This window comes from Oryzias latipes, chromosome 18, assembly GCF_002234675.1.
Source record: "Oryzias latipes chromosome 18, ASM223467v1".
In the NCBI taxonomy this organism is placed as follows: Eukaryota; Metazoa; Chordata; class Actinopteri; order Beloniformes; family Adrianichthyidae; genus Oryzias; species Oryzias latipes.
In genome coordinates this window covers 5,870,463-5,894,710 of record NC_019876.2, presented here as the reverse complement: position 1 = coordinate 5,894,710, position 24,248 = coordinate 5,870,463, and the positions used below count along the sequence as shown (strand labels likewise).

Genomic DNA, 24,248 nt, shown 5'->3' with positions numbered 1-24,248 from the left:
CACCTTACGTGTCTGTGCATAGCCGAAAAGGAAAGCTTCAAAAAATACATCTGTTCATAAGAATATTTTAATGCATATCATTAGCATTATTGTGCTTATTTGATCATATTTTATGGAGAAAGCTGAACTCTTTGTATTAAAAATTAGAGAAGTTACGTTACTTCATTCTACAGGGCTGCTATTATCTGACAGAAATGTGTGATTTGTTCATTTTTTTAGCTTAAAAAATGATCCTGTAATGGTTTTCTTTATTATTATGTGGCACTCGTTTATTTCTTTCACTCACTACTTTCTTTTTTCCTCTTCTGGCTTTGACTCTTCTTAATCACTTTTCCTTCACTAACGGTGCTGAAGATTGCTGCCAGACTGAAACTTTGGGTTTAATGCTGAACATATATCTTTTCAACTGAGACAAAACCACCACAAGCTTCGCAATTTCAACCTGATTTGACTTGCAAAGTGGAAAGTACTTCAGATTTAGCTCTGAACCTAGACAGGAATGACATATGTGAAGAAAGCTACAATTGTTTCTGCAGTTCTCGGTGGGGAAAAAAAAAAAAAGACTGAGAGGACGGGGATGAAAGCAGCCAGTTTATGAGACAGTACATTCATTTTTGAAGTATCTGCCGAAGGTCGGGGTTGTTTCTTGACTCTTATTTGGTAGACGGCTCATGACGCCCCCTCAACTTGCTCATTTAGCGTTATGCATGCAGCCTTATCTTGATAAATGATCCACTTATCCCCCAGGGAGGTTTGATGAATCTGGCTCTGTGTGGCTGCATATTGTCAGCTCTTCTTAAAGTCAGTGTGATGGCTGATAGAGGTCTGACAGGTTGCGCCCGGTGCCATCAATCCAGTGAAATTTAGCATGCAGAAAATGAATAACATAGCGTCGTCAAGGACGCCTACGCACATTAAGCTGCGAGTGTCTGCCGTGCTGTGAGGAACAGCTTTTAGTGCTTTCACCATCATTAAGAGAGACTTAAAGGTGCCACAGACAACACTGTGTCTCCTTTTCTATTTAATTCAACCATTGCATAATGACGAAAATGACAAACTATTGTGCATAAACCTCATACTACAATGATCTTTTAAAAAAAGTGTAGAATGGAGTCACTTTGGCAATGCACATCAGCAGTTTATGTCAATTTTCATACTGGATCTTTTTAAATATTTTCTCCAGTTATTAATGTATATTTTCTTTATTAAATTTGAAGAAGCCATATGTTCTCTACAAATATTGATACTCATTGTTATTAATAATGTACAATAGGCCTTAAAGTACGTTTTCTTACTTTTAGATCTATTCTAAAAGTCTCCCCGGTGTTCTTTTAGTTATGATTATGCCGTTTTTTGCCAAAATAAAAAACGTGGTTTTCTAGGACATAGTTTCTGCAAAGTGGCAGTAGCTCATTAGATATTCACCTCTGAGTTGTTGGCGGGACTGTTGGCATGGAGCAACCCCATCCCCCTTTCCCATCACCCATAACTGAGATCTATCTGTTCACAGGTTCTATTGCTAGCTTACAAATACGCTCATTTTCAAATGGCTTTTTTTAATTGTTGCTCTTGATTCACAATGATTTGAAGAAAGAAATACTCGATAATTTAATGCTAATAATTTAATACTCAATAAATTATGTTAATTGCATTAACAATTGTTCAATGACACTGGAGCTGTTTAAGGGTTGAATTGTATTACATTTTGCAGATTACACTTCATGATAATATTAAATAGGAAGACATTATCTCAATATATTTCAAATATTAAAAATGATAATAACAAGTATTCAAAATACAGAATTACATGCACACTTTTGAACACATAATTTGACTGTTGATATGAATATTTGACATTATTTGATTTATTGAGGGGAATATTTTTTAATTTGTCATCTTTTTGTTTTAAACATGAAAAGGATTAAAAATGGGAATTGGGGCACCCCTCCATCCCTGCCCTCATCCGCCCATTTTCTAAATCCGGCCGTGTCCCCGATCAGAAACTTGAAACCGCATTAGCTGGATTAGTAAACCCCCCCCCCCCCCCCCTTTTCCCCATAATTAATTCTATTATGCACACTGGTGTAACCCTCCTCTGGTGGCTCCACTAATGCCTCGATTAATTGGGTGTAGTGGCACGTGAGAGCCAGCCCCCACAGCCGGTCAGTTTTTCTCCCCAAATCGGGAGGGGGGCACCTGTGCACGCGCTTCATTTCAGCGCAGGTAGAAACCCTGCAAATCGAACTTAAACCACGTTCCGAGGCTACAAGGACAGTTTTAATCAACAAACTAGCGCGGCTCGTGTCAGTGGGCACGCGCGAGTACACCGCTAATCCAGAATCCTGTGTGCGGGACCATGAATGCTGGGACGGTGTTGCCGGGGGGGAGGTGGTGGCGCCTGGGACCTGTTGGAGATGACTGCTAAGGGCGGAGGATGGACGCAGGACGGCAATAACGGCAGGAGATAACGAAGAAGGTCCGTGTGGGGTCCCCGCGTGAACGGTCAGGTGTCCGGAGCCTTAGCCGCGCGGGCTAATTAACCGCGATCCATGCTGGAAAGCTAACGATGCGTGGGCTCGTGCATATGCCGCGTTCGTGTGGAGGTTTTCACGTAAAAGCTGGAGGTGCGTGGATGTGAGGAGCTTCACTTCGACTGTCCACGGCTCACGTGCTAGCTGGAATGCTAATTTGCTCTTAGCTAGGAGGCTAATATGATCTGGCTAATATAACAACAATCATTAGCCGGCGGGGCGAGGCAGCGCTCTGACGCCTACAGTGAGACTAGGGAGTACTAGTGACCTCATTAAACTTTATTCGAGTCTCATTGAGGTTATTTGTACCATGTTATCAAAACATAAAGGGTTAATTTCTGGTGTCGATTCTTGACGGCAAAAGCTAATTTCTTCGTTAAGCTAAGTAGCCAAAAGCGGGGCAGCTAATTGACCCAGTTTCGTTGGGGGCAGAGGCCGTCGCCACACCTGAGACAACTTTTATTTACAACTTTTCGCATTTTTCTGAACGTTAAGTAAAGCTTCCCTTTTCCTAGAAAAAAGTCGTCTGGTTCGGTTTAAATCACTCAAAATCCACCAACTACCGTCAGAATGTGCGTGTTTACACTTAAAGTTCAGCTCTAAATTGTGAATTTTAATCTAAAAACAATTTTCGAATAGCAACATACTAAAATAAGTCTGGAAAATCCAATTTAGTAAGCAAAATATCCTCAAATGATCGATTTGATGGATACATTTCACTTTTTAAAGGGAGAATTCACCAAACTTATATTGTTTTTTTAAAAAAAAAAAGGTTCTTCCCCAACTCTCCAAAGGCATCATGGGAATTGAGTCTAATTCAATTCACAACAATTCAGCAATAAAGAACTCGCATCTACTCAATACAAACTTTGGTTAAGGACATTTTTGAGAAAAATGTGAAGAACTTATAAAATTATTTTTATAGCCATGTTTTAATTATCTTTATTATCTCAAGTAACCTCTATCTATAGCCTGTGGTCTTTAATCTTCTTCAGGCTAAAGACCGGTTTATTATTGACAATATTTTAAGGGATTGGCCTATCAGAGGCTGAAATTGGTGTCTGTACTTTTTCTTTTTAAACTTCTAGTCTTACCTTAACTTTTTAGGGTAAAGCTTTTTCTGCAGGCTTTGTAAAAATATCTACATCTGGTTTAATTGTTTTTGTATACTAGCATTCATGTAAGGACCATTGCATTCTGAAATCACTAATTTTCCCTTAACCTGTAACTGTTTAATTGGAAGCTAAAAAAAAAATCAGACGCCAACTTCGGCCTGGTGTGAGTTTTAAGGTGTGATGAATAAATATTATTATATATTATGATATCTTCTAAATAAAATTATAAATGTAAATAATTTCATTTATTATTTATAAATGCAACTTTATTAGCAGCACCCTTGTAACATTATACAGGTGATTGCTGAATATTATGCATTATTCCTATGGTGTGTTGGAATGACCATCGCAACAAATCCACATTTGGAGCAAAGACTCCTGGTTTTTGTCTGTTAAATGTAGCTTTCTTTTATTTTGAAGTCAATGGGTTTTCATACTTTTTCTTCACTGGCTTTTCTCAAAGAAACTTTCCAAATATGTTTGTTTTTTTTTTGCAAACTTTGCTATCTTGGGGGTTTCAGTTTAGCGGTTGGAGCAGTAAGAACGCAGTGGAATGGATTTTCCTCAAGTGACCGAGCGACTCGAGTCGGATGTGATTGGGAGAGTCAAGTAGTTTTTCAAAATAAAACTTCCTTCAGCGTCAGATCAGAAATAAAAAAACACAATGTTAACATTTTGTTTTTGCTTTTTCTTTGTGGCCCAGTACCAACTACAGGTCCCCTTATTTAAAACAACAGCTTGAAACTATACAGTTGTGTTAAATCATCTTTGTTTAATTCTGTTTCTGGAAGTCTTGTGCTTCTGACAACAAAGACAACCCTTTATGGGAAGAAAGATCACATATTTATTTTTCAGGATGGACTGATAGATTTTTTTAGGCAGTGATAAATTATGGCTTCATGTTTTTTTCCTTTCCCCTCCACAGGGTTGTAGAGATGGAGTCTATAATGAGCGCAGTGACCCCGCGCTCCCCAGCCCCGGTCAAGAAGCTGTCGGAGGTGGACTTCCGCTCGGGGGCCCCTCTGGAGCAGCTGTCGGCACAGGTGTCCGAGCTGGTGCTGCTGGAGCAGGGGGAGTTTGGGGACCAGACGGCCTTAGAGGTCCACACTGCCAAGGATTTCATCTTCAACATGCTGGGTAAGAAAAGAAAATGAGAAAAGTTCGGTAAGATCCATGCTGTGTGACATGAATGGGTGTGTCTGTGCTGTCTGGCTCGGGTCTTGTGATTCTGTGGATTGTCTGGAGGCTGCCTAAATATTTAGGGTCTTTAAAAACTGGAGGTGTGTCTAATGAGCTTTTGTGGCGCATTGTTCGCCGCCTCAGGCAGCAGGGCGGTTGCCATAGATGCACATGGGCTGTCCGCAACCGTCTTTGTTTTGGTAGCAGAAGATTTTCCCAGCCCGGCATTTGAACAAGCTGCGGTCTCAGTTGCGTGTTCGTCAGCTGCTTTGCTGCATGTTTGTCCTAATGCTGCAGTCAGGTTGAGAGCAGCTTCACTGATACAGGTGGTCATGGTTACTGTGGTAACACAGCAACAGCATACCCCTGTTTGTATTCTTCCTCTGAATGAGGATGTGTTGATCAGAGATGCGTCCGTTGGGAAGGGAAAGGAAGTTTTTCTGTGGTGCAACATTTCACTATTTAGGTGTAGCAGAACCATAAGTCTGTGACGATGATATCGTCGTTTTTTTACTTTATTACTTCATTTATTTTATTTCCCAACTAATGACTCATCCGCGATGATCTAGTATAAACTGAGGGAAGTGACTTTAACTAAAAAATAAACAAAATAGAAAAGAAGTAGTTCGCTCCTGCATTTGATTAGTCTAGTGGACCGAGCGACCGTGTCTCTAAGCAGACAGACTTTGTGTTTGAGGGGAAGGGAGGATGTTTTGTTATGTGTGCACTATGTGTGGGAAACCTCGGACTGCGTTCCGTCCTGCAGCTCTGGGTAAACGAGCTACAGAACTCAGGAGAACCGGGTCTTCCAGTAATAGTGTGTGTCCGGGCAGAGCTCGGACCGCCAGCTCACACAGCGGCTTTGGGGCGGTGTGTGTGAGCTTTTCAAAGCAAAAATGCCGCTCGGTCCTTAGAAACCGTTCAAACAACCATCTTGATTTGTGTTTCCAGTCGTGTCCCGACAAAATAAAGGCTGATGTTATTCCCACATGTTTACGTTTAGCCAAGATGCAGATGCAGCTTTTCCCGCATGGATTTTATGTTCATCCAAGGCTAAATGTTGTTAGCCCGTGTTAGCCTCACCTAATGTCTTCCTGCTCCATTCTTAAACAGAGAAAGCACTGACCACACGGATTAAAATTAAAATGATGAGCGAAAAGGCGCTTCATAATAACCGTAACATTAATAAAAGCACATTTAGAAGATCATCTCGTATATTACAGAGCTGCCAGATATCTATGTATGTAGCCTCTCAGGGGAGCTCATATCCTCTTCCGGTATTTCAAACACTACTGCGCATGAGCGAATGATTTATTCTGACCGAAAGTGTGACCCATATGAACGTTTGTCATAATCGGAAAAAGTTTTTCTGGGCCCATGTACACGGTTGAATTCTAATTGATCTGATCAAGATATTTTGCACATGTAACCGCGGCTTATGGTGTCGACTCGCAGCGTGGCATCACGATGGGGTCTCTCCATCGTGATGCCAGTCGACCCTACTCCCATTGTCTCTTCTATCGACCGACGGAGGGTCATAGAGAGGAGTGGCTGCACCTAAGCGGAGTGTGGGTGTGTCTTCTTGCAGTTCCCTTAAAATCTGTGCAGCCACCGTAAGGGAGGGGATCAGAATGGAACGTACCATTGTGCCGCTTGTCCGGCCTCTGCAGTTGGAAGAGGCTTGGTGCCAAATGTCAAGCAGTGCTAATCTGGTGAATCTTGCTCCAGCTCTATTCCAATATATGAAAGACTTGGTGCCATATGATTCCAACTAGGCACAAACCACAATTAATAATTTCTCCATGATCAATTTACAAACGGTTGGCACTTCCATGCATTGAAAGGGGCGCCATCCATATGTCGCCACTAAATCCGAGTCCCTGATTAGCCAAAATTCGACCTGGTTTAACTTGCAACTAGGGCTGTGACGATAACCGCATCACCGCATCACCGCGGTGATGAGGTCATCACCGCACTTTTTTTACGCACTTTTTTTTTACTTTTTGCATATGGTGCGTGTTTGGAACTATAATAAACACATTAATCGCATTCATCTTTGCTTATAATTTACTTTTTCTGCTAGTCCTGTGTTCAGACTTTCCTTCTTTCTTTCAGATTGTTGTCTCCTTTTATAAGCTGCGTGCGTTTTTAAGTGCGGGACACGGCCGCCCACCGGAGGATTTTGTGTTGGGGGGGGGGGGATATTGCTATCCTCCTTCACTTCGTAATTCCAAACATGAGCGCGCGCTGTTAGATTTCCATGAAAATCACTACATGTTTTGTTTGGGAAGTATTTTTTGCAGCGTAACGTTACGTTTCTGTATAAACAAAGGCGGAGCCTCCTGCCGCGCGTTTTACATGGATGTCAGGCTCACGGCTACCGGAAAGGGGACAGTGTCTGCAGTCTGCTTATTACTGGGCAATATATAATATTCTGAGAAGATGTCTGTACCAGAGAGCACAGGTAAAACTTGCGTGCAGCTCCAGAGCGGTCCGCTGCAGAAGAATCAACACACACCCCCAACACACGTGTGCGCACCTTCCTCCTATAACTACACAAGACGCTCCGCGCTCACACACACAGTCAATCTACAACGCCTATAGTTAGTTCACCAGTTAGATATGTAGTTGTTAGTTGTTACTGTTGTTTGTTAATACAGACTAGTACGTTGTAATTGTATTTATTTCCGATGCGGCCGCCGGGGGATTTTGTGGTTTTTTTTTTTTTTTTTCTGTTTTTTTTTTGGGGGGGGGGCTGCGGTTAACCGCGACACCGCGCCCCCTGGTGGTTCATCACCGCGGTGATGAAAAATTCGACACCGTCACAGCTCTACTTGCAACGCAAGTTTAATGGCCACGCCTTTTTGTCCGTAAAGCCCGAAAACGTTTGTAAAATCTTGTATAGCTACAGCTGTACACCAGGATTTTAAAGACGGAAGCCTGAAACGAAGATTTGCATAGACTTTTCCTCAGTTCACGATGAGCAAACTTATGTTGTTTTAGTCTTTCGTTCTGTTTTGCTGTTTTGTGTCAGTTTGAAAATGTTACCATGTTGACAGATGGCTCTTGTTTCTTTGAAGGCTTTTTTTTTTTTTTTTTTTTTTTGCCTCCGTGTGGAAGGATGGCAGGATGAATTCCAGGCCTGTTCATCTTTCTTTCTTCCAGGTAGAAATCCCTTTTTCCTGCTCCCTGCCTCTGGTTTCCTTTCTTCCCTCTTTGCTCCCACCTTCTCTTTCTTCGGCATCTTCAGATGCATTTCAGGATTTTGAGGCTGCCTTTTTGCCTGCATAATCACCAGTGGTTTGCTGATATTTTCACAACCCGTGCCTCGCCGCCTGCTGTGACAGCTCCAACCGCTTTGGGAGGGGGAAAAAGAAAGGGAGAAAAAGTTTGACACTTTTGAGCAGAAGCAGAAAGTTTGTGCAAGATTCTGGGAATAAAAGTTGAGCTGGTGGCGGTTTTGTGCACGAGGAGCTCCGGGCCGTGTGGGGGATGAAAGGCGGCTTTGGAGGCAAATATCAGCCCCTTGATGCAGAGGTCTTGTTCCAGCCTGCATTCGTTCTGTCAGATGCTGCGGCATAGGTGTCGGTGTATGCTAAGCAAAGTGGCTTTGTTATGAAGTTTGATCTGCAGATGCAATCCCACTTGAGCTTTTTCAAGCTGCTGGGAGATGGAAAGAGGAGGGATTAATCTCAACCATTTGCATTCAGTGATTTCAAAAGAATTGAGTGCCAAACGGTGTCAAAAAGGTCTTTTATTTGCCCTTTGTTTGAGTAAACAATCTGACGGGACTGTAGACGCTCCATGAAGGGCTGCTGGATAAATACTTTGAAAAGTAAAAGTCTGATGTTAGCAGAAACTTCTTGAGGAGCAGATATGTCCTCTACTGGGGAATTCAGATCCTTAAGTTAGTAGATAGAGAGAAGAAAGTTTAGTCTGTCCTCTTTCTGAAAGTTGATCAAAATTGAAAAATTGCATTTACATTTTTCACCTCTTTTCAAATATCATAGCAAGCTTGAATCATTGTAGCAGCACTGTTACATTGATTAGGCTTGAATTAGGGCTGAAACGATTCCTCGAGTTACTCGATTACAAAAATTCCTCGAGGCAAAAACTCTGCCTCGAAGCCTCGTTATATTCCTGACGCGCACTATACGCGCGGCGCAGGGGTTTGATTGTGTCACACGGACCGTTTATTCACACGGACCTTTTGAATTTAGTTGGCGCGATGGCGGAGAATAGATCTATCCTCGACTAGAAACTGAATCCCAGGGTACCCCAGAGGAGTGCCCAGCTTATTGCTAAACCCTAGATCCATGAACCACAGAGTGGTTTCGGTCCCTCCATCACTGGTCCGTCCATAATCCCTATGGACAGAATCTCTAGGCACAGCCAGGGGCTGGATGGGGTCTGGTTTGGGGAAAACTCTCTGTTATCTGCAGATGATGTTGTCCTGTTTTCTTTATTGAGCCAAGACCAACAGCATGCGTTGGGGTGGTTTGGGTCCATGTGTGAGGCAGGTGGGATGAGGGGCAGCACCACCAAGTCTGAGACCATGGTTCTTGACCAGAGAAAGGCCAGGTTATCCCCTCCAGGTGGGTAAAGTGCTCCTGCCTCCGGTGGAGGTCAAGTATGATAGGCTTTTGTTCACATTTGAGGTAATATCAGAGGGTGAGATCGTCAGGCGCATTGGAGCGGCATCATCCTCTGTGCCAGTCAGTTGTGGTGAAGAGGGGAGCTGAGTCAGAAATATGTAGAATTGTTGTTTGCACTCTCGCCTTACAGTGAGAAGGCCGTGGTTTGAATCCCAGTTGGGTCCTTTTTGCGTGGAGTTTGCATGTTCTCCTCATGCATCCGTGGGTTTTCCTTTGGGCACTCCAGCTTCCTCCCACAGTCCAAAAGTATGCTTATAGATGAATTCATTTATAGGTTAGTACATTAAAAAGTCTCAAAATTATCCCTGGGTGTAAATGTGAGTGTGTGCCTTGTGCAACTGCAACAAACCGCCAACCTATGCATGGTCTACCTCCCCCTTACCCAAAAGTAGTTAGGATAGGCTGCAGCAACCCCATTACCCCAAAAAGGACTCTGTGGGTTTAGAACATGGAAGGATGTCTGATGACATTTCGTCATCACGTCATCATTTCAGTTTTGATATATTTTATTATGATTTAGGATTAACAACTCTTTCTCCAGTTGTTTTCTTTAATGGAATTTGTGGGTTTTGCACAGTGAATGACAAAGAAAGCCTCTTGGTATCATTCCAAGACTTTTTCTCTCTGTTTGACACATTTTCAGTTTAAATGTGTTTTCCTGACCAAAGCTGTTTACTGTGCAACATGCTGATTGGATCATATTAGCTGTCAGCCTTTGACATGGTATTTTGGTTTGATGCCTTCATTTTAGCGCTTAGGAGCCTGAACTGCCATTAAGGGGGAGAAGGGGGGGGTACTGTCTCTCCAGTCAAGAGCCCATGCTTTACCTCCACCCTAATGTGAATCATTACAGTCTTTGTTGTGTGATCTAGTCCTCTTTGTCACACTTTTCACTCCAGCAGATTATTCTTCCCTTAAACTGAGGCTAGCAGGTCTCACGAGCCAAGAGCTGGCCAAGAACACACTCGGATAAGTGGCTGTTTAGGGATTTGTGGATTCTACTTTCTCTTGTGTTAAACTGTGCAGATTGGAGGAATGTTTTTAGCACTGCGAGAAGGCAAGTGCTTCTAGATCGAACAAGAATGTAAAGAAATGATTCACTGCTTACTCGGTTCTCTGCCCTTGCCCCACTTCCCTGTAAAGCTTTTGCTTGTTAGTGTAGCTCAGGGTAGAGCTGTGACGGTGTCGGATTTTTCATCACCGCGGTGATGAACCACCAGTCGCGGTTAACCGCCCCCCCCCCCCCCCCCAAAAAAAAAAAATCCCCCGGTGGCCGCATCAGAAATAAATACAATTACAACGTAGTATTCTTTATTATAAAATAACAGTAACAACTAACTACTACCTAACTAATTAACTAACTTTATATAAAGCCCATATAGGTGTTGTGGATTGACTGTGACTGTGTGGGTCAGCGCTGCATGTCGGAGGAAGGTGCGCACATGTTTGTTGGGGGTGTGTGTTGATCCCTCTGCAGCGGACCGTTCTCTAGCTGCACGCGAGCCTTCACCTGTGCTCTTTGGTCACACACATTTTCTCAGATTATTAGATATTGCCCAGTAATAAACAGACTGCAGACACTTTGTCACTTTTCCGGTAGCCATGAAGAACACGGGGCACGAGGCTCCGCCTTTGTTTTTACAGTCACGTAACGTTACGCTGCAAAAAATAGTTCCCAAACAAAACATGTAGTGATATTCATGGAAATCTAACAGTGCGCGTTCATGTTTGGAGTGAAGGTGAACCTTAATACCCCCCCCCCCCCCCCTTACACACACAAAATCCTCCGGCGGGCGGCCGTGTCGCGCGCCCTTAAGAACGCACGCAGCTTGAAACGGAAATGAATACAATGTAAATTATCAATTAGAACACAGTAAATTTGTCATAAATTTCTCGCGAGACGAAAACTTCTGTTGTAGAATGAGTTTGTGTGCTTCTGAAAGCGAGCTCCAGTGTGTAAAGGAGCCGCGTGGCACGTGCAGCGCGGAAGCACTGAGAGCGCGCGCTAGGGTTGGACGATGTCTCCTAAATTGGCCGTTGACGATGTATGCAGTCAGCCATAGGGATGGACGATGACATCGTCGGGGGGGCAATTTTTACATTTTTCGTTCTTATATAACTGCTATTCGATATTTTACTTTACGTTTTATTTTATTTCCCAACTAATGACTAATCCGCGATGATCCACTATAAACTGAGGGAAGTGACTTTAACAAAAAAAGTAACAAACAAAATAAAAAAGTAGTCCGCTCCCGCACTTGACTAGTGAAGTGGACCGGCGGAGCGCGGATTTACAGCTTTGTGTTTGATGGGAAGGGGGGGGGGTGCTTTGTTACATGAGCGCTATGTGTGGGAGATTTAAGACTGCGATCCGTCCCGCAGCTCTAGGGGTACAAGCAACCGAACTCAGAACCGGGTCTAAAAGTGTGTGTCTGAGCACAGCTCGGATCGTCAGCAAACACACAGCGATTTGAGCTTCAAAGCAGAAATGTCGCTCAGTCCTTAGAAAACATTCAAACAATCACGTGGATTTGTGTTTCCAGTCGTGTCCCGACTAAATAAAGGCTGATGTTATTCACAGCATGCAGCGCCAACCAAAGCTAATGTTGTTAGCCCGTGTTGGCATACTGCTAATCCTGGCTACGTTCAGAAAAAGCACTGACCACACGGATTAAAATTCAAATGGTGAGCGAACAGGTGTTTCATAATAACCGTAACATTATTAAAAGCACGTTTAGAAGATCGTCTCGTATTTTACCGAGCTGACATGTCAATGTATATAGCCGCTCGGCAACATTGTTTTGTATTGAATTGTTACATTCAATAATGTTTGGAAAAAAAGCCGCTCGGCGGAAGTTGTATCCCCTTCCGGGTTTCAAACCCAACTGCGCATGTGCGAATGATTTATTCCGACCGAAATTGTGACCTTAGTGAGCGTTTTTATATTCTGAAAACATTTTTCTGGGCCCATCTACACGGTTGGATTCTAATCCGACCATTGATCCCATCAAGATATTTTGTACATGTAACTGCGGCTTATGGCGTCGACTCGCAACGTGGCGGGGGCGTGGCATCCCGATGGTGTCTCTCCATCGGGATGTCAGTCATCCATCACGATGGACGATGATATCGTCCATCGGCACAACCCTAGCGCGCGCCTTTGAGAGAGAGCGGTGGGAGAGAAGGAGAAAACAGTCTGAAAGAAAGGAGGAAAGTGAACACAGGACTAGCAGAAAAATTCAATTATCAGGAAAGATGAATGTGTTCAATGTGTTTATTATAGCTCCATTCACGCGCCATATGCAAAACTTAAAAAAACAAAACGTGCGGTGATGTGGTGATGTGGTGATGACCTCATCACCGCGGTGATGCGGTGATGCGGTTATCGTCACAGCCCTAGCTCAGGGGTAAAGTTTATGTAAAGTGTCTTTTGTATTTTAATTGCTTGAAATGCAGTAAAGTGATCATAACTGGGTTGGAATTGGGTGAAGACAATAATTCGTGTTTGATTACTTGGCCTGATGTCTTTAACTGTTAAAGCTGTTCAAAATTTCCTACTCAGAAAATTGTTCAATAATTCTAGCACTTGTGAAAATAGTCAAAAAATAACTGATGATTAAAAAATTAAAACCTAGAGATAAACATTAACGTTTAACACTGAGATGTTTGGTGAGACCTAAATAACACGCTCTTTGACACACCGTAACTCTTTGACTGTTCACTCAATCAATGTAAATTAGCTGATTCTGACATGGAGAAAAGAAGCTATCGGCTGAACTACCATAAAGTATTGCATAATAGTGTTCAGCTTCTTGAACACCTCACCGCTGTACCATTTCTTAAGTCCTTAATTTCATACTCGCCATCAAATATACTTTTGGCCGGTTAGAGCCAGTTATTCCAACACATGAAAGAGATTTGCTATGAATTAAACTAAAAAAGAGTTTGGACCTATTTCTAGCAAGATTGTGATAGAAGACGGTCACGTAGCTTTAGACTCAATCAGATGTTTCTTTTGTTTTTTTTTCTTTTATTAGTTAGTTATTGGTTAGTCTCTTATGACTTGTTCTTGGGCTAAAGAAAAGAGACTTCTCTCTATTCTGGTCCTGTTAGACCTCAGTGCAGCCTTTGATCCCATCTACCCCAGGGATTCCTGTGTTGTTCCTCTTTCCCACTCCCCTCCAGAGGAGCAGGAGCGATTCCAGGTTGCAGTTGGCTTGTCTGTGCTCCTGTCCTTTGCCGTGGACCTCGCCTCTGATTCATCTTGCGCCCCAATCTCCCCCCCCCAGCTTCATCTGAATGGACACTATTCAAACATGTAGTTTTAGATAAGCTAACTTATTCGAGTAGTTCTGGAACATCACCTGTCCGTCCTGGGAGAGGTTCCCTCAACGTGGACACCTCTGAGGTTTCTTCTTTTTCTTTCTGGAATCCGTTTTTTTTAATGGAATTTTCTTCTTATCGAGAAGGAGTGTCTAAGAGCACCGATGCTCAGTTTAGCTTACTGTATTTTCACGACCATAAGGTGCACTTAAAAGTAAATTTTCCTCCAAACTGTAGGGGGCGCCCTATGAGACGGTGCGCCTATTGTGTAGTTGTGGGACTTCGGCAGAGGAGTAGTAGAAGAGGCATGAGAACCAACTCAGTTTTTCTCCCGCTGCTTTTTTCCACAATGAGTGTGTATGTGTGTGTGCTGAAATGTTGTTTGTGCTGAAATGTATGTATGCTGAGGGTCCTCCCGTGCCGCGCTCCCCCATTTGCAGAAGGATGGGGCAGGGACTCAGCTAAGTGAGTGTGTGAGCGCGCATTCCATTTATGTTACTCAGTCAGGGAGGACAGTAATAAAAACAAAAAAAAAAGGTGTTCCTCCCAAAAAACAGAGACTGGTTCTATTATTAATCCGCTCTGGAGGCTCTGAGGGTCCCAACGGGGAAGTGAACCCCCGAAAGAGGATCCACTGTCGGTCCTGGCGAGGACCTCCCCTGCGGTCAGAAACGTCATCACAGGAAAGGTTCAACACTAGCATTCATGTTTAACCAGTATGTTGTGGTAACCCGCCTTAACACCCGGTGCGCCTTTTGTATGTGTCAAATACAGAAAAATTACCCATAACTGAGACCGCGCCCTATAACCCACTGCGTCCCATGGTCGTGAAAATACGGTAGTCTGTTTAGTTTAGCAGTTAACTATTGAATTTCATGACTTATTTTATGTTCTTATACAATTACCAATATGAAGCCTGTTGAGGCAAGTATGCTGTTATATTGGGCTATATACAATAAATAGTAAATAGTTTAACTAATTAAAACTTTTTTGTTGATAGTTGAAGCTACTTCACAGAGGTGCTGTAAGTGTTAAATGATAATTAAAAAAAATTTAATGAAATAGAAATTTTTTCATTTTTTAATGTGTTACAAAGATTTCAGATCAGGCTTCGGTATTGGTAGATACTCAAAATCGAACCAATCGGATCAGGACATCCCAGTAGTGAGTCAAATCTGTGAGGGAGCCGAGAAACCCAGCAAGATCAAAAACCGTTTTCGCTCCACCTTAGTGTCGAAAACTCAGTTTGTTGCAGTTTAGCCTCTAGATGTCACCAAAGCATTTATTTCTAACCAGCTGAACTACAATAACGGGATTTTCTGTTTGCTTCATTGTGCGCGTTCGATGGCTGTCTGGCGCCCAACAGTGAAGCGATCAGGCCCCTGAAGCTGACTGATAAACTCGCAGATCTGGGAATACCAACACCCACCAGAAACTGGATCCTTGACTTTCTCACTGACCGACCACAGGTGGTGAGGATGGGAAAGCAGGTCTCTGCTGAGCTGACAGTTAGCACTGGTACACCACAGGGGTGCTGCCTCAGTCCAAAGCTCTTCTCACTTTACACCCACGACTGCACCTCCCCCGACTCCAACAACATCATCATTAAGTATGCAGACGACACAACCGTCCTCGGCCTCATCAGAGGAGGGGACGAGTCTGCATACAGAGACCTTGTGCACAGGATCACCATCTACGGAGAGGACAACGACCTTGTTCTCAACGTAGAGAAAACAAAAGAGATAATCGTGGACTACAGAAGGAAAGCACCGCCACATCAACCGCTCATCATCAACGGGACTGTGGTGGAGCGGACCGACTGCCACCGGTTCCTTGGTCTGCAGATCACAAACAGCCTCAGCTGGGAAAGAAACACTGCTGCCACAGTGAAGAAAGCCCAGCAGAGGCTGTACTTCATCAGGCTGCTGAAGAAGGCCGGTCTCAAGCGCCGGACCCTCACCCAAGCCTACAGGGGGCTTGTGGAAAGCATCCTCACAAGCGGACTAACAGCCTGGTTCGGTAACACCACCTTAAAAGAGAAGAAGATGCTGCAGAGGGTCATTAATACAGCTGGAAAAATCATAGGTTGCAACCTTCCATCCATGGACACCATCTACAAACAGCGCTGCAGGAGGAGAGTGACTAAGATCATCAGAGACAGACACCACCCTGCTCATGGACTGATCCAATGCGTGGACTCAGGCCACAACCTCAGGCGTCGCAGGCCTGAAAGCATCCACGCACACACCACACGCTTCCACGACAGCTTCTTCCCAGCTGCAATCAGAATGCTGGCTAAGGACATCAGAGAGAGAAGACTGGACTAAAATACTAAGTGCAATAAACAATAATATGTGCAATAATTCTATGTGCAATAATGCTTCTGTACAGATTGGGTCTCTGCAATATCCATTATCATATTTTACTGATATTTATATTTTTATACACCATGTAAATTTGTTGTCTAATTTTGACTTTTAACTTTATTCTATTTATTTTTATTTTCTTTATTATTTCTTCTTCAAATTTTTCTTTTGTCCTTTTTTTTTTTTTTTTTTTTTTTTTTTTAACTTATCCTGACATGAGAGATGCCAAAGAAAAATTCCGATGTACCGCATGTGCAAACGGCAATAAAACTTGAATCTTGAATCTTGAATCTTGAATCCGTTCTGCTGTTGCTGTGTGTTTGTGTGCGTGTGGGAGGCTTGTTGTCTCTCTGGCTACGTTCACACTGCAGGGCTTAATGCTCAATTCGGATTTTTTGAAAAAATCCGAATTGTTTGCTAGACCGTTCACATTTCCAAGTAAATCTGAACTTTTGTGATCTACAGTGTGACCGTGACACGACCCAAACGAGACCCGCATGCGCAGAAGCCAGAAGAATACTCAACGGTGAACGACGTCACTTGTTTGCGGAGCAAACGTTAACAATGGATGTCAACAACAGTGTTGTCAAAAGCGGAGCTCTTTTTGTAATATTAAATTTATTTTCACGAAGGAGCAGCACAATTACAATCTTCTCATTTTAAGAAGGCAATGGAGTCGGGATGGTCTGTACCCACTGTTGTGGAAAGGAAATGTGTATGTGTTGGAGCCGCGCGCCGGCGTGTGTGCAAGCGCGTGCCGCAATAGAGAATAGGGGGGGGGCAGCGTGGGCGCGCATTCATGTTGTGTGTTACGGAGGAAGGAGGCTAAAAAAGGATAATAAAAGGTTTCCCCCAGATTAAATGCTATGGACTCTTTATTAACCCGTTCTGGAGAATCTAAGGATCAGAACAGGGAGGAGGAGGAGGATCGCCTCGGGTCCCCCGTGCTTCTGAGCACGGTCGGAAAAGCCGGGGAGAAAGAACAAAAAGTTATCGCGGGAAAGGTTCAACACCACGCTCTGCCATTTAGCTGGAAATTTTTTCAAAAACCGCCCAGTTGCGATCAGAGCCCTGGAGTTTGGCCTGAATAGAGCGATCAGCCCAAATATTAATCCAATCCGTGACCTCCCTTCCCTTCCACTGACTGGTCTCAGCAGCATCGTCCACCATGGTTGATGTTTACGTTCTCGTTCCCGCCTACTTCAACGCAAAATGATGACGTTTGTTGCGTGTCGATGACGTACAGTTCGGAATCAAGTCGCCTGGCCGGTCAGACGGCAGTCGCAATTGAAAAGAACGGCTACAATTCGGAATCAGGACGGCAAACCCACGGGGCCTGGGTCGCAATTGAAAAGATCGGATCTGTGTCATTCAGACTGTCATGAAAAGATCGGAATTGGGCCGCTTAGGGGCAAAAAATTCGGAATTGGGTCGTTTCAGCCTGCAGTGTGAACGTAGCCTAAGTTTTGTTCATATCGCTGCAGTTCAGACTCATAAAGACATGCAGGAGCTCTCCAGGTCTTCCAGGTTCATGTGGAGCTGCTGTGTTCTGCTAGAACCGCAGTAGAAAATCTAAAGAACGGCCTTTTTAAACATCTCTGTTTCTCTGCTCCAGGTTTAGTCCAGAAGGTGGACCAGCGCCTCCCCGTGGCCAACGAGTACCTGCTGCTTTCCGGCGGGGCCCGGGAGGGCGTCTTAGACCTCAACCCAGAAGACCTGGGGGAGTACGCCAAAGGGGCTGACTTTGACCTGGATTTCACTCTGCTGGTGCCCGCTTTGAAGCTCCACGACCGCAACCAGCCCGTCACCCTGGACATGAGGCACTCGGCGCCGTGCCACTCGTGGCTCAGCCTGCGCCTCTGCGACTCCAACATCCTGTCCCGCTGGAGCATCTGCTGCCAGGAGGAGAATGGCCTCCCAGCCGAGGAAGATGAGGAGGATGAGAGGGAGATGGGTGAGTAGGAACAAGCGGGATTGAAGGAAGGTGGAAGGAGGAAGTTCTGACGTTCCCTCTCCTGCACAGGTAAGGGCTCCATCCCCTCTCTGGGCTCTCCTCAGGCTCTAGATGGATGCTACTTCTCCCCCACCCTGGTGACAGACTGGTTCTGGGGGGTCGTGAGGGAGGCCGTGGATGAGCTGAGGCGCAGCCCCCAGAGGGGCATCCCGACCCCCGAGCGGCTGGAGAGGAACGGCCCCCTGACCACCATCATCCTTCAGGTTCAGAGCAGCACCGCTTCTCAGGGACAAACAAGGTCTGAGGTTTCACGAAAAACTTGATGTTGTCTCCCCCCGCAGGCCGGCTCCAGCCGGGTTCTGTACGACCTGCTGCCTGTGGTGTCGTTCCGGGGCTGGCCCGCCGTGGCTCAAGGTTGGCTGACCGCCAATCACTTCTGGGATGGGAAAATCACAGAGGAGGAAGCCATATCCGGCTTCTACCTGCTACCCTGCTGCTCCCCCATGGGAGGTCGAGCGGACAGAGAGTGGAGGCTGGCGTTCTCCCGCAGCGAGGTGGAGAAAGTTCACTTCTTGATTTGCTTGTGTGGTTTGAACATCTGTATTAATCCTTCTTTGTCCTGAAAAGGTCCAGCTGAAGAAGTGCATCCCCTTCCCCATGGCCCAGGCCTTCCAAGCAGCCAAGGCGGTCCTGTCTCGTATCCTGGCCCGTCCTCGGACGGGCCTCAGCCTGTACCACCTGCGCACCCTTCTCTTCTGGGCCTGCGATCGACTTCCCGCTGCTTACCTGTCCTGCCCCGATCCAGACACTCCCGGTCGCCTCCTCCTGGGCCTTCTGGATGACCTGGCTCATTGCATTCTGGGTAAAAACTGTCCAAACTACTTCCTTCCGCAGTGCAACATGTTGGAGCACCTGACGGACGCTCAAACTCTCCTCGTGGCCAGAAAGCTGGCCCACGTGCGCTCGGACCCCAGCGAGCACCTGCGGGCGGCCCTGGACCAAGCGCAGCAGGCGGGCCAGCTGAAGAAGGAGCTGACAGCCGGCACCAACGGCCACGGCTCCCCCGGTCATCACCTGGCCAACGGCATCATCTCGCCTTCGGAGGATAAGCTGGCTCAGCGGCTGCAGCAGCTGGTCACGGAGAACCCGGGGAAATCCATCTCCGTCTTTCTGAACCCGGACGACGTCTCCAGGCCGCACTTCCGCATCGACGACAAGTTTTACTAATGTTCTCGCCGCGCTGGAGGCGGATCCACAAGCACACTGATGACGACAAAGGGGAAGGGGCTAAAAATGAGGCGGAGTCTTAATGTGCTGTTGACTCCTCCCACTGAACAATGCAACCAAGTCCTGCTGCTTGATGACTCAAACCAAAAACAAAAGGTTTCCTTCGACTGACGATGACGCCCAGGTAGTCATTCTTTATCAGCGAGCTGTTGCCACGGAGACGGCCCTCTGCTAGCGAGCCGGCCTTACATGCTTGTTTTACAAGATCTGCTTTGGTCGTTAGTGATGAGAGCTGACCGACTGGGTGTGTGTGTGTTTGTGTGAGCGTGTGTATCATTACATAAGTGAATCCCGTAAAGGCAGATGTGCGTCTGGATGCATTTCTCCTTGTTGTCTGAAGATGAAAAGACGCTTCATGTCTGATTTAACAGATTGAACGTTTATGAGGAAAGCTGCAGATTCTGTGAACAAAGTCCCACAGCTGCTCTCCTTGATCTTCTCTCAACACTTTATCTAAACTCATTTCCATTTCATCAGCGTTTCTCAGGAATGAAGAACATTTTTCACTTGGACGTTTCTTCAGGAACATTTCATGTCCCGCACATTTCTTAAACGTTTAAAGCATTTCCCTGAAGAGTTCTCCCCTACATCAGGTTTTAATCTATTGATTTCAAACCAATATACTCTGAAATAATTCATTTAGATCAATCAAATCCATAATTACATTTCTATTCCTTAAAACATTTCATGTAATTTTTCTTAAATTGTATTTGTTTTGCCAGTTCCACCTTTGTTCAGTTCAGATTACAATTTATGTGAGGTATTTATTACTGAGTACAATTAGTTCAAAATTTTATAAAGAAAATTAGAATCAACACTTAATAAATTCAATTTTTTTTTATTTGAAATGGTTTATTTCAAGCAATCAAATAGGAATAATACAAAAACAATACAATCATCAGTTATCCATTCATACAATGAGGAATCAAACTTAGGATAATTACATATTAATAAATATTGCTTGAAAGGGAGTGGAAGGAAGCGAATTTATAGAATCCCACCCCGTTATACCGTAACCATTTTATCACATGATTTATAATCATTTATCATTAACTTTATCAGACAGAATTAAGAATCCTTAAGGATCAATAAAGCACATGACAAAGATGAATTACTTATTTATTATGTAAAAAATGCAGATCAGTAATCTAAAATATGTGCACATTGTTAATTATAAAAATCATGTATATGATTAACAAATAATATACTATATCAGTAAAATAGACAAAACACTGTTTCAAGAATCTTCTTGGCATAAATTGATCAAGTATCAAAAGTTAATAATTCAAATTATGTTTTCATTAGGAAAAATCATGAATCCATTTTGCCAAATGTATTTGTGAACTTTTTAATAAACACAATGCAGAGTTAAATTACACAAATCTGAGGTGCATCACCCTAATCTGGCAGATTATGTTCTGGATGTGTATTTTGTAATCTGGAGATAGATTAGGTACATAACAATCTGGAGTTAAATGACTCTAATCTGTATCGCCCTAATCTGACAGTAGATTATTAGATTCTGGATGTATATTGTCTGATCCGGAGATTAATGATATTTTCTAGAGGTACTTGACAAAAATCTGGCGGTACATGAAAACAAAACTGAAATAATTACATTAATCTGGATTTACATTATTTTAATCTGGAGGTACCTAAATGTACTATGGCGATAGACAATGATAATCTTGACATGCACGACAACTAGATTGAGATAAAAATATTAATCTTAATGTACAATGCTGTAATCTGAATATATATATATAATATTCTGGAGGCACTCGACAATAAACTGGAGGTACATGAAAACAAAATGGAGATAAATACCAGTAATCTGGCGGAATATTATTGTATTCTGAATGTACATAGTCTAATCTGGAGATATATATTGACATTCTTTTGAGGTACTCGACAAGCATCATTTGTAAACAATAATAATCTGTATGTATTTAACAATAATCTGAAGGTCCAGGATAAGAATATTGAGATTAATTACTCTAATCTAAATGTACATTATTGTAATATGCTGGTAAATTATAGTATTTTGGAGGTACTTGATAATAAACATAAAGTAAATGACAAAATATGGTGCTACTTGACGAGAATCTGGAGATGCACAACAACAATTCAGAGATTATTTACAAGAATGGATTTATATGATCATAATCTGGAGGTAATTTATAATATTCTTAAAGTACTTGACAATAATCTGGAGGTAGATGAGAACAATATCATGATAAATAACTCTAATCTGGATGTACATGACCATAATTGACCATTGACATGACGGTAATCGGGAGATTTCTCCTGATCTGACAGTTTCCTGTTTGCACAGTTTAGTCCTCCTGCTGCATGAAAGCAAAGCTTTGCTGTTTAACTTCTAACAACCTACAGAAACTTGGATTAAAAGTGGGATTGGAACGTTACAGAACAGACGTTTTGCTTTAGAGAGTTCCTCTGGAGTCTTTTCCTTCCTTCTGTTTTGTGTGTGTGTGTGTATTTGTGTGCGTGTGTGTGCATTACAGAACCAGAGATAAACCAAAACGCGTTATCGATGCGGCACAGAGCGTCTCAGCCGGTGTCGGCACTTTCCCACCCTGACTCGGTGTCATGCAGACTCTTCCCGGATACGAATATTCAAAGGCCTAACCATTTCTTCATCGGATTACAGATTTACCGTAAAGGTACCGACTTCGCTGGTGTACGAAAGTGCTGGATGTTACTCGGACTGTACCACTTTGTACCTTAACACGCCTAGTTGGAGATTACCAGACACTGGAAACAATCACTCACTTTTCCCCGAATTGTACCCGTGAACTCTGGAGAGCGTCACATGTTGTATCTGAAGATTGTTGGTTTCTAGATATGCAATCAAGCCCCGCCCCTTTCAGAAACGGAAACGCCTGTCTTTTTAACGCCTGCTGTAATTTAGAGTTTACTGTTTGTATGAAACTAAACGGTTAGTGGGAAATAACTGCTGTGCAGGGATTGCATGAGGTTTTCTGTCTTTTGAACATGGATCACAGATTGTGGATTAAAGATGAAAGACGATGAATGTATCTGATTTGTCGCTGATCTGTCCCATACTTGATAAGAACCAGAAAGTTCTCTAATCTGTCTGTAAAGTGCTGAGAAGTTTTAACGTTGAATCTCGTATATTTTCTCCTTTTGCTATATTTATTACTTTTTCTTTTTCTGGGGGTTTTTATTGATCGGTGTTTAGGCTTTAGCATGAAATAAATCACCACAGTTGAAATTTCATCAGTTTTGTTGTTTATTTGCACTTTGTACAACTCTGAAGGGAAGCTTGTGCTTTTCTTTTTTTTTTTTTTTTTTTTTTTTCTTATCCCAACAGGTGCTGCTCCACTTTTGAGCCATCGGGTGGCGCCAAAGGACAGTAGTTGCTTTGAAGACACTGGCAAAGTTTGAGAGCAGGTAAAGTAGTGCTGCACTGTGGCTGCTCCATGACATTTTGTAATAAAGACCCATCAGAGAGAAAACAATGAATCAAATTAGCTGAAAAACCTTTTTGGAACTAATTTATAGAATCATGTGAAACATGTGAAAAATGTAACGCTGTGCTGAGATTTGTAGTTTTACTTTGTAATTGTTCAAAGAAACATTTTAGTCCACGTTTTTTAATAATTTAAATTAGAACATGGCTGCAGTTTGAACAATGCCCACTAGGTGTCTCTAAACCTTGCTGTATTTTAGATTAGACTTTATTCATCCCACAATGGGGAAATTCTCTTATCTTCAGCAGCAAAAAAAGACATTCAGAAATCCAAACAGCTAAATAATTAGCATACCCAGAGGATAAAGTGACCTTCAGAACAACAGTATAGATAAATTTTATGATAAAACATGAAATGCCTTATGAAAAAGTAAATTACATTGAAACAACATAACAAAGTAAAAATACACTGCAAAAGCAACCGTTAAAGAATAAAAAACGACAACTACAATTTGTAGAAAATACATAAAATGAGTGAATGAAAAACAAAGAAATCACCAGTTGGATCGTAGTGTGTCACTGTAACACGGTGTTGTACAGTCTGATGGCTGTAGGAAGGAATGACCTGTGGTAGTGTTCCTTAAGTCTGGTGCTCAAGGAGCTGGTCGGCGCCTTGGTGCAGTTTTTAAACATAATGCTGCAGACTCAGCAGAGATTCTCCTATCAACTTCCATGCATAGTGATAAACTGATTTGATTTAACGTCGAACCTTAAAAATATGAGTTTTTGGCCACAGAACTGGGAAACAAACTTAATTTGGAAAACCAATGAACAGTTTCTGACTGGCAAAGTAAACTGCATCCACTGCTGCTTGGTATAAATATCTGTGACGAACAAGAAAACATACTGCTGTTTCTTACTACCAAAAGCAGACTTTAGGATCTTGTTCTATCTAATAAAAGTTGGAGGATTGAACGCAAAGGTTGCGAACCCAAAACCTCAATTTACAAGGGTGAATGCGACTTTAAAGCTTTTTGGGCCATAAAGGAAGCTAGAAAAGAGCTATGTAGGTCGGCCCACACCGTTTATCATTTACTCAGTTTTGAAACTGGTTGTATGTATTAGGGCAGTTGTCCAATGACTGACTGATAAACACAGCTCCATAGTCCTTTTGTATCCCAATGATTGGTCCTAGTTATCAGATGTTTGTAGGCATGTAAACATTGACGCAGTGTTGGACAGAATCGTGATCAGGAAGCGGCACAGCTTTAGGTTTGTTGCTGTTTTTAATTGGTTAGATGCTCCATTAAAGAAGAGAACATCTGTTAAACCCAGTGTAGATGGGTATTAGCCTGTTTAGTTTGGGGTGGGTATCCCTGATACA

At 43.2% G+C, this 24,248-nt stretch overlaps 1 protein-coding gene across 2 annotated transcripts; it reads left to right on the top strand.

Annotated features, from left to right (window-relative positions):
• The first annotated feature begins 2,120 nt into the window (after positions 1-2,120).
• On the top strand, positions 2,121-19,500 carry LOC101157732 (protein MB21D2). Of its 2 annotated transcripts, none has more exons than XM_011487307.3 (6): positions 2,121-2,476; positions 4,572-4,783; positions 17,785-18,123; positions 18,193-18,386; positions 18,465-18,677; positions 18,751-19,500. In XM_011487307.3, exons 2-6 carry the CDS (start codon positions 4,582-4,584, stop codon positions 19,348-19,350), a joined length of 1,548 nt encoding a protein of 515 aa, XP_011485609.1. In that variant the 5' UTR covers positions 2,121-2,476; positions 4,572-4,581; the 3' UTR covers positions 19,351-19,500. The 2 variants fall into 2 exon arrangements, with proteins under 2 accessions (XP_011485609.1, XP_011485610.1); XM_011487308.2 differs by lacking the exon at positions 2,121-2,476 and adding an exon at positions 2,483-2,624.
• The last annotated feature ends 4,748 nt before the right edge of the window (positions 19,501-24,248 follow it).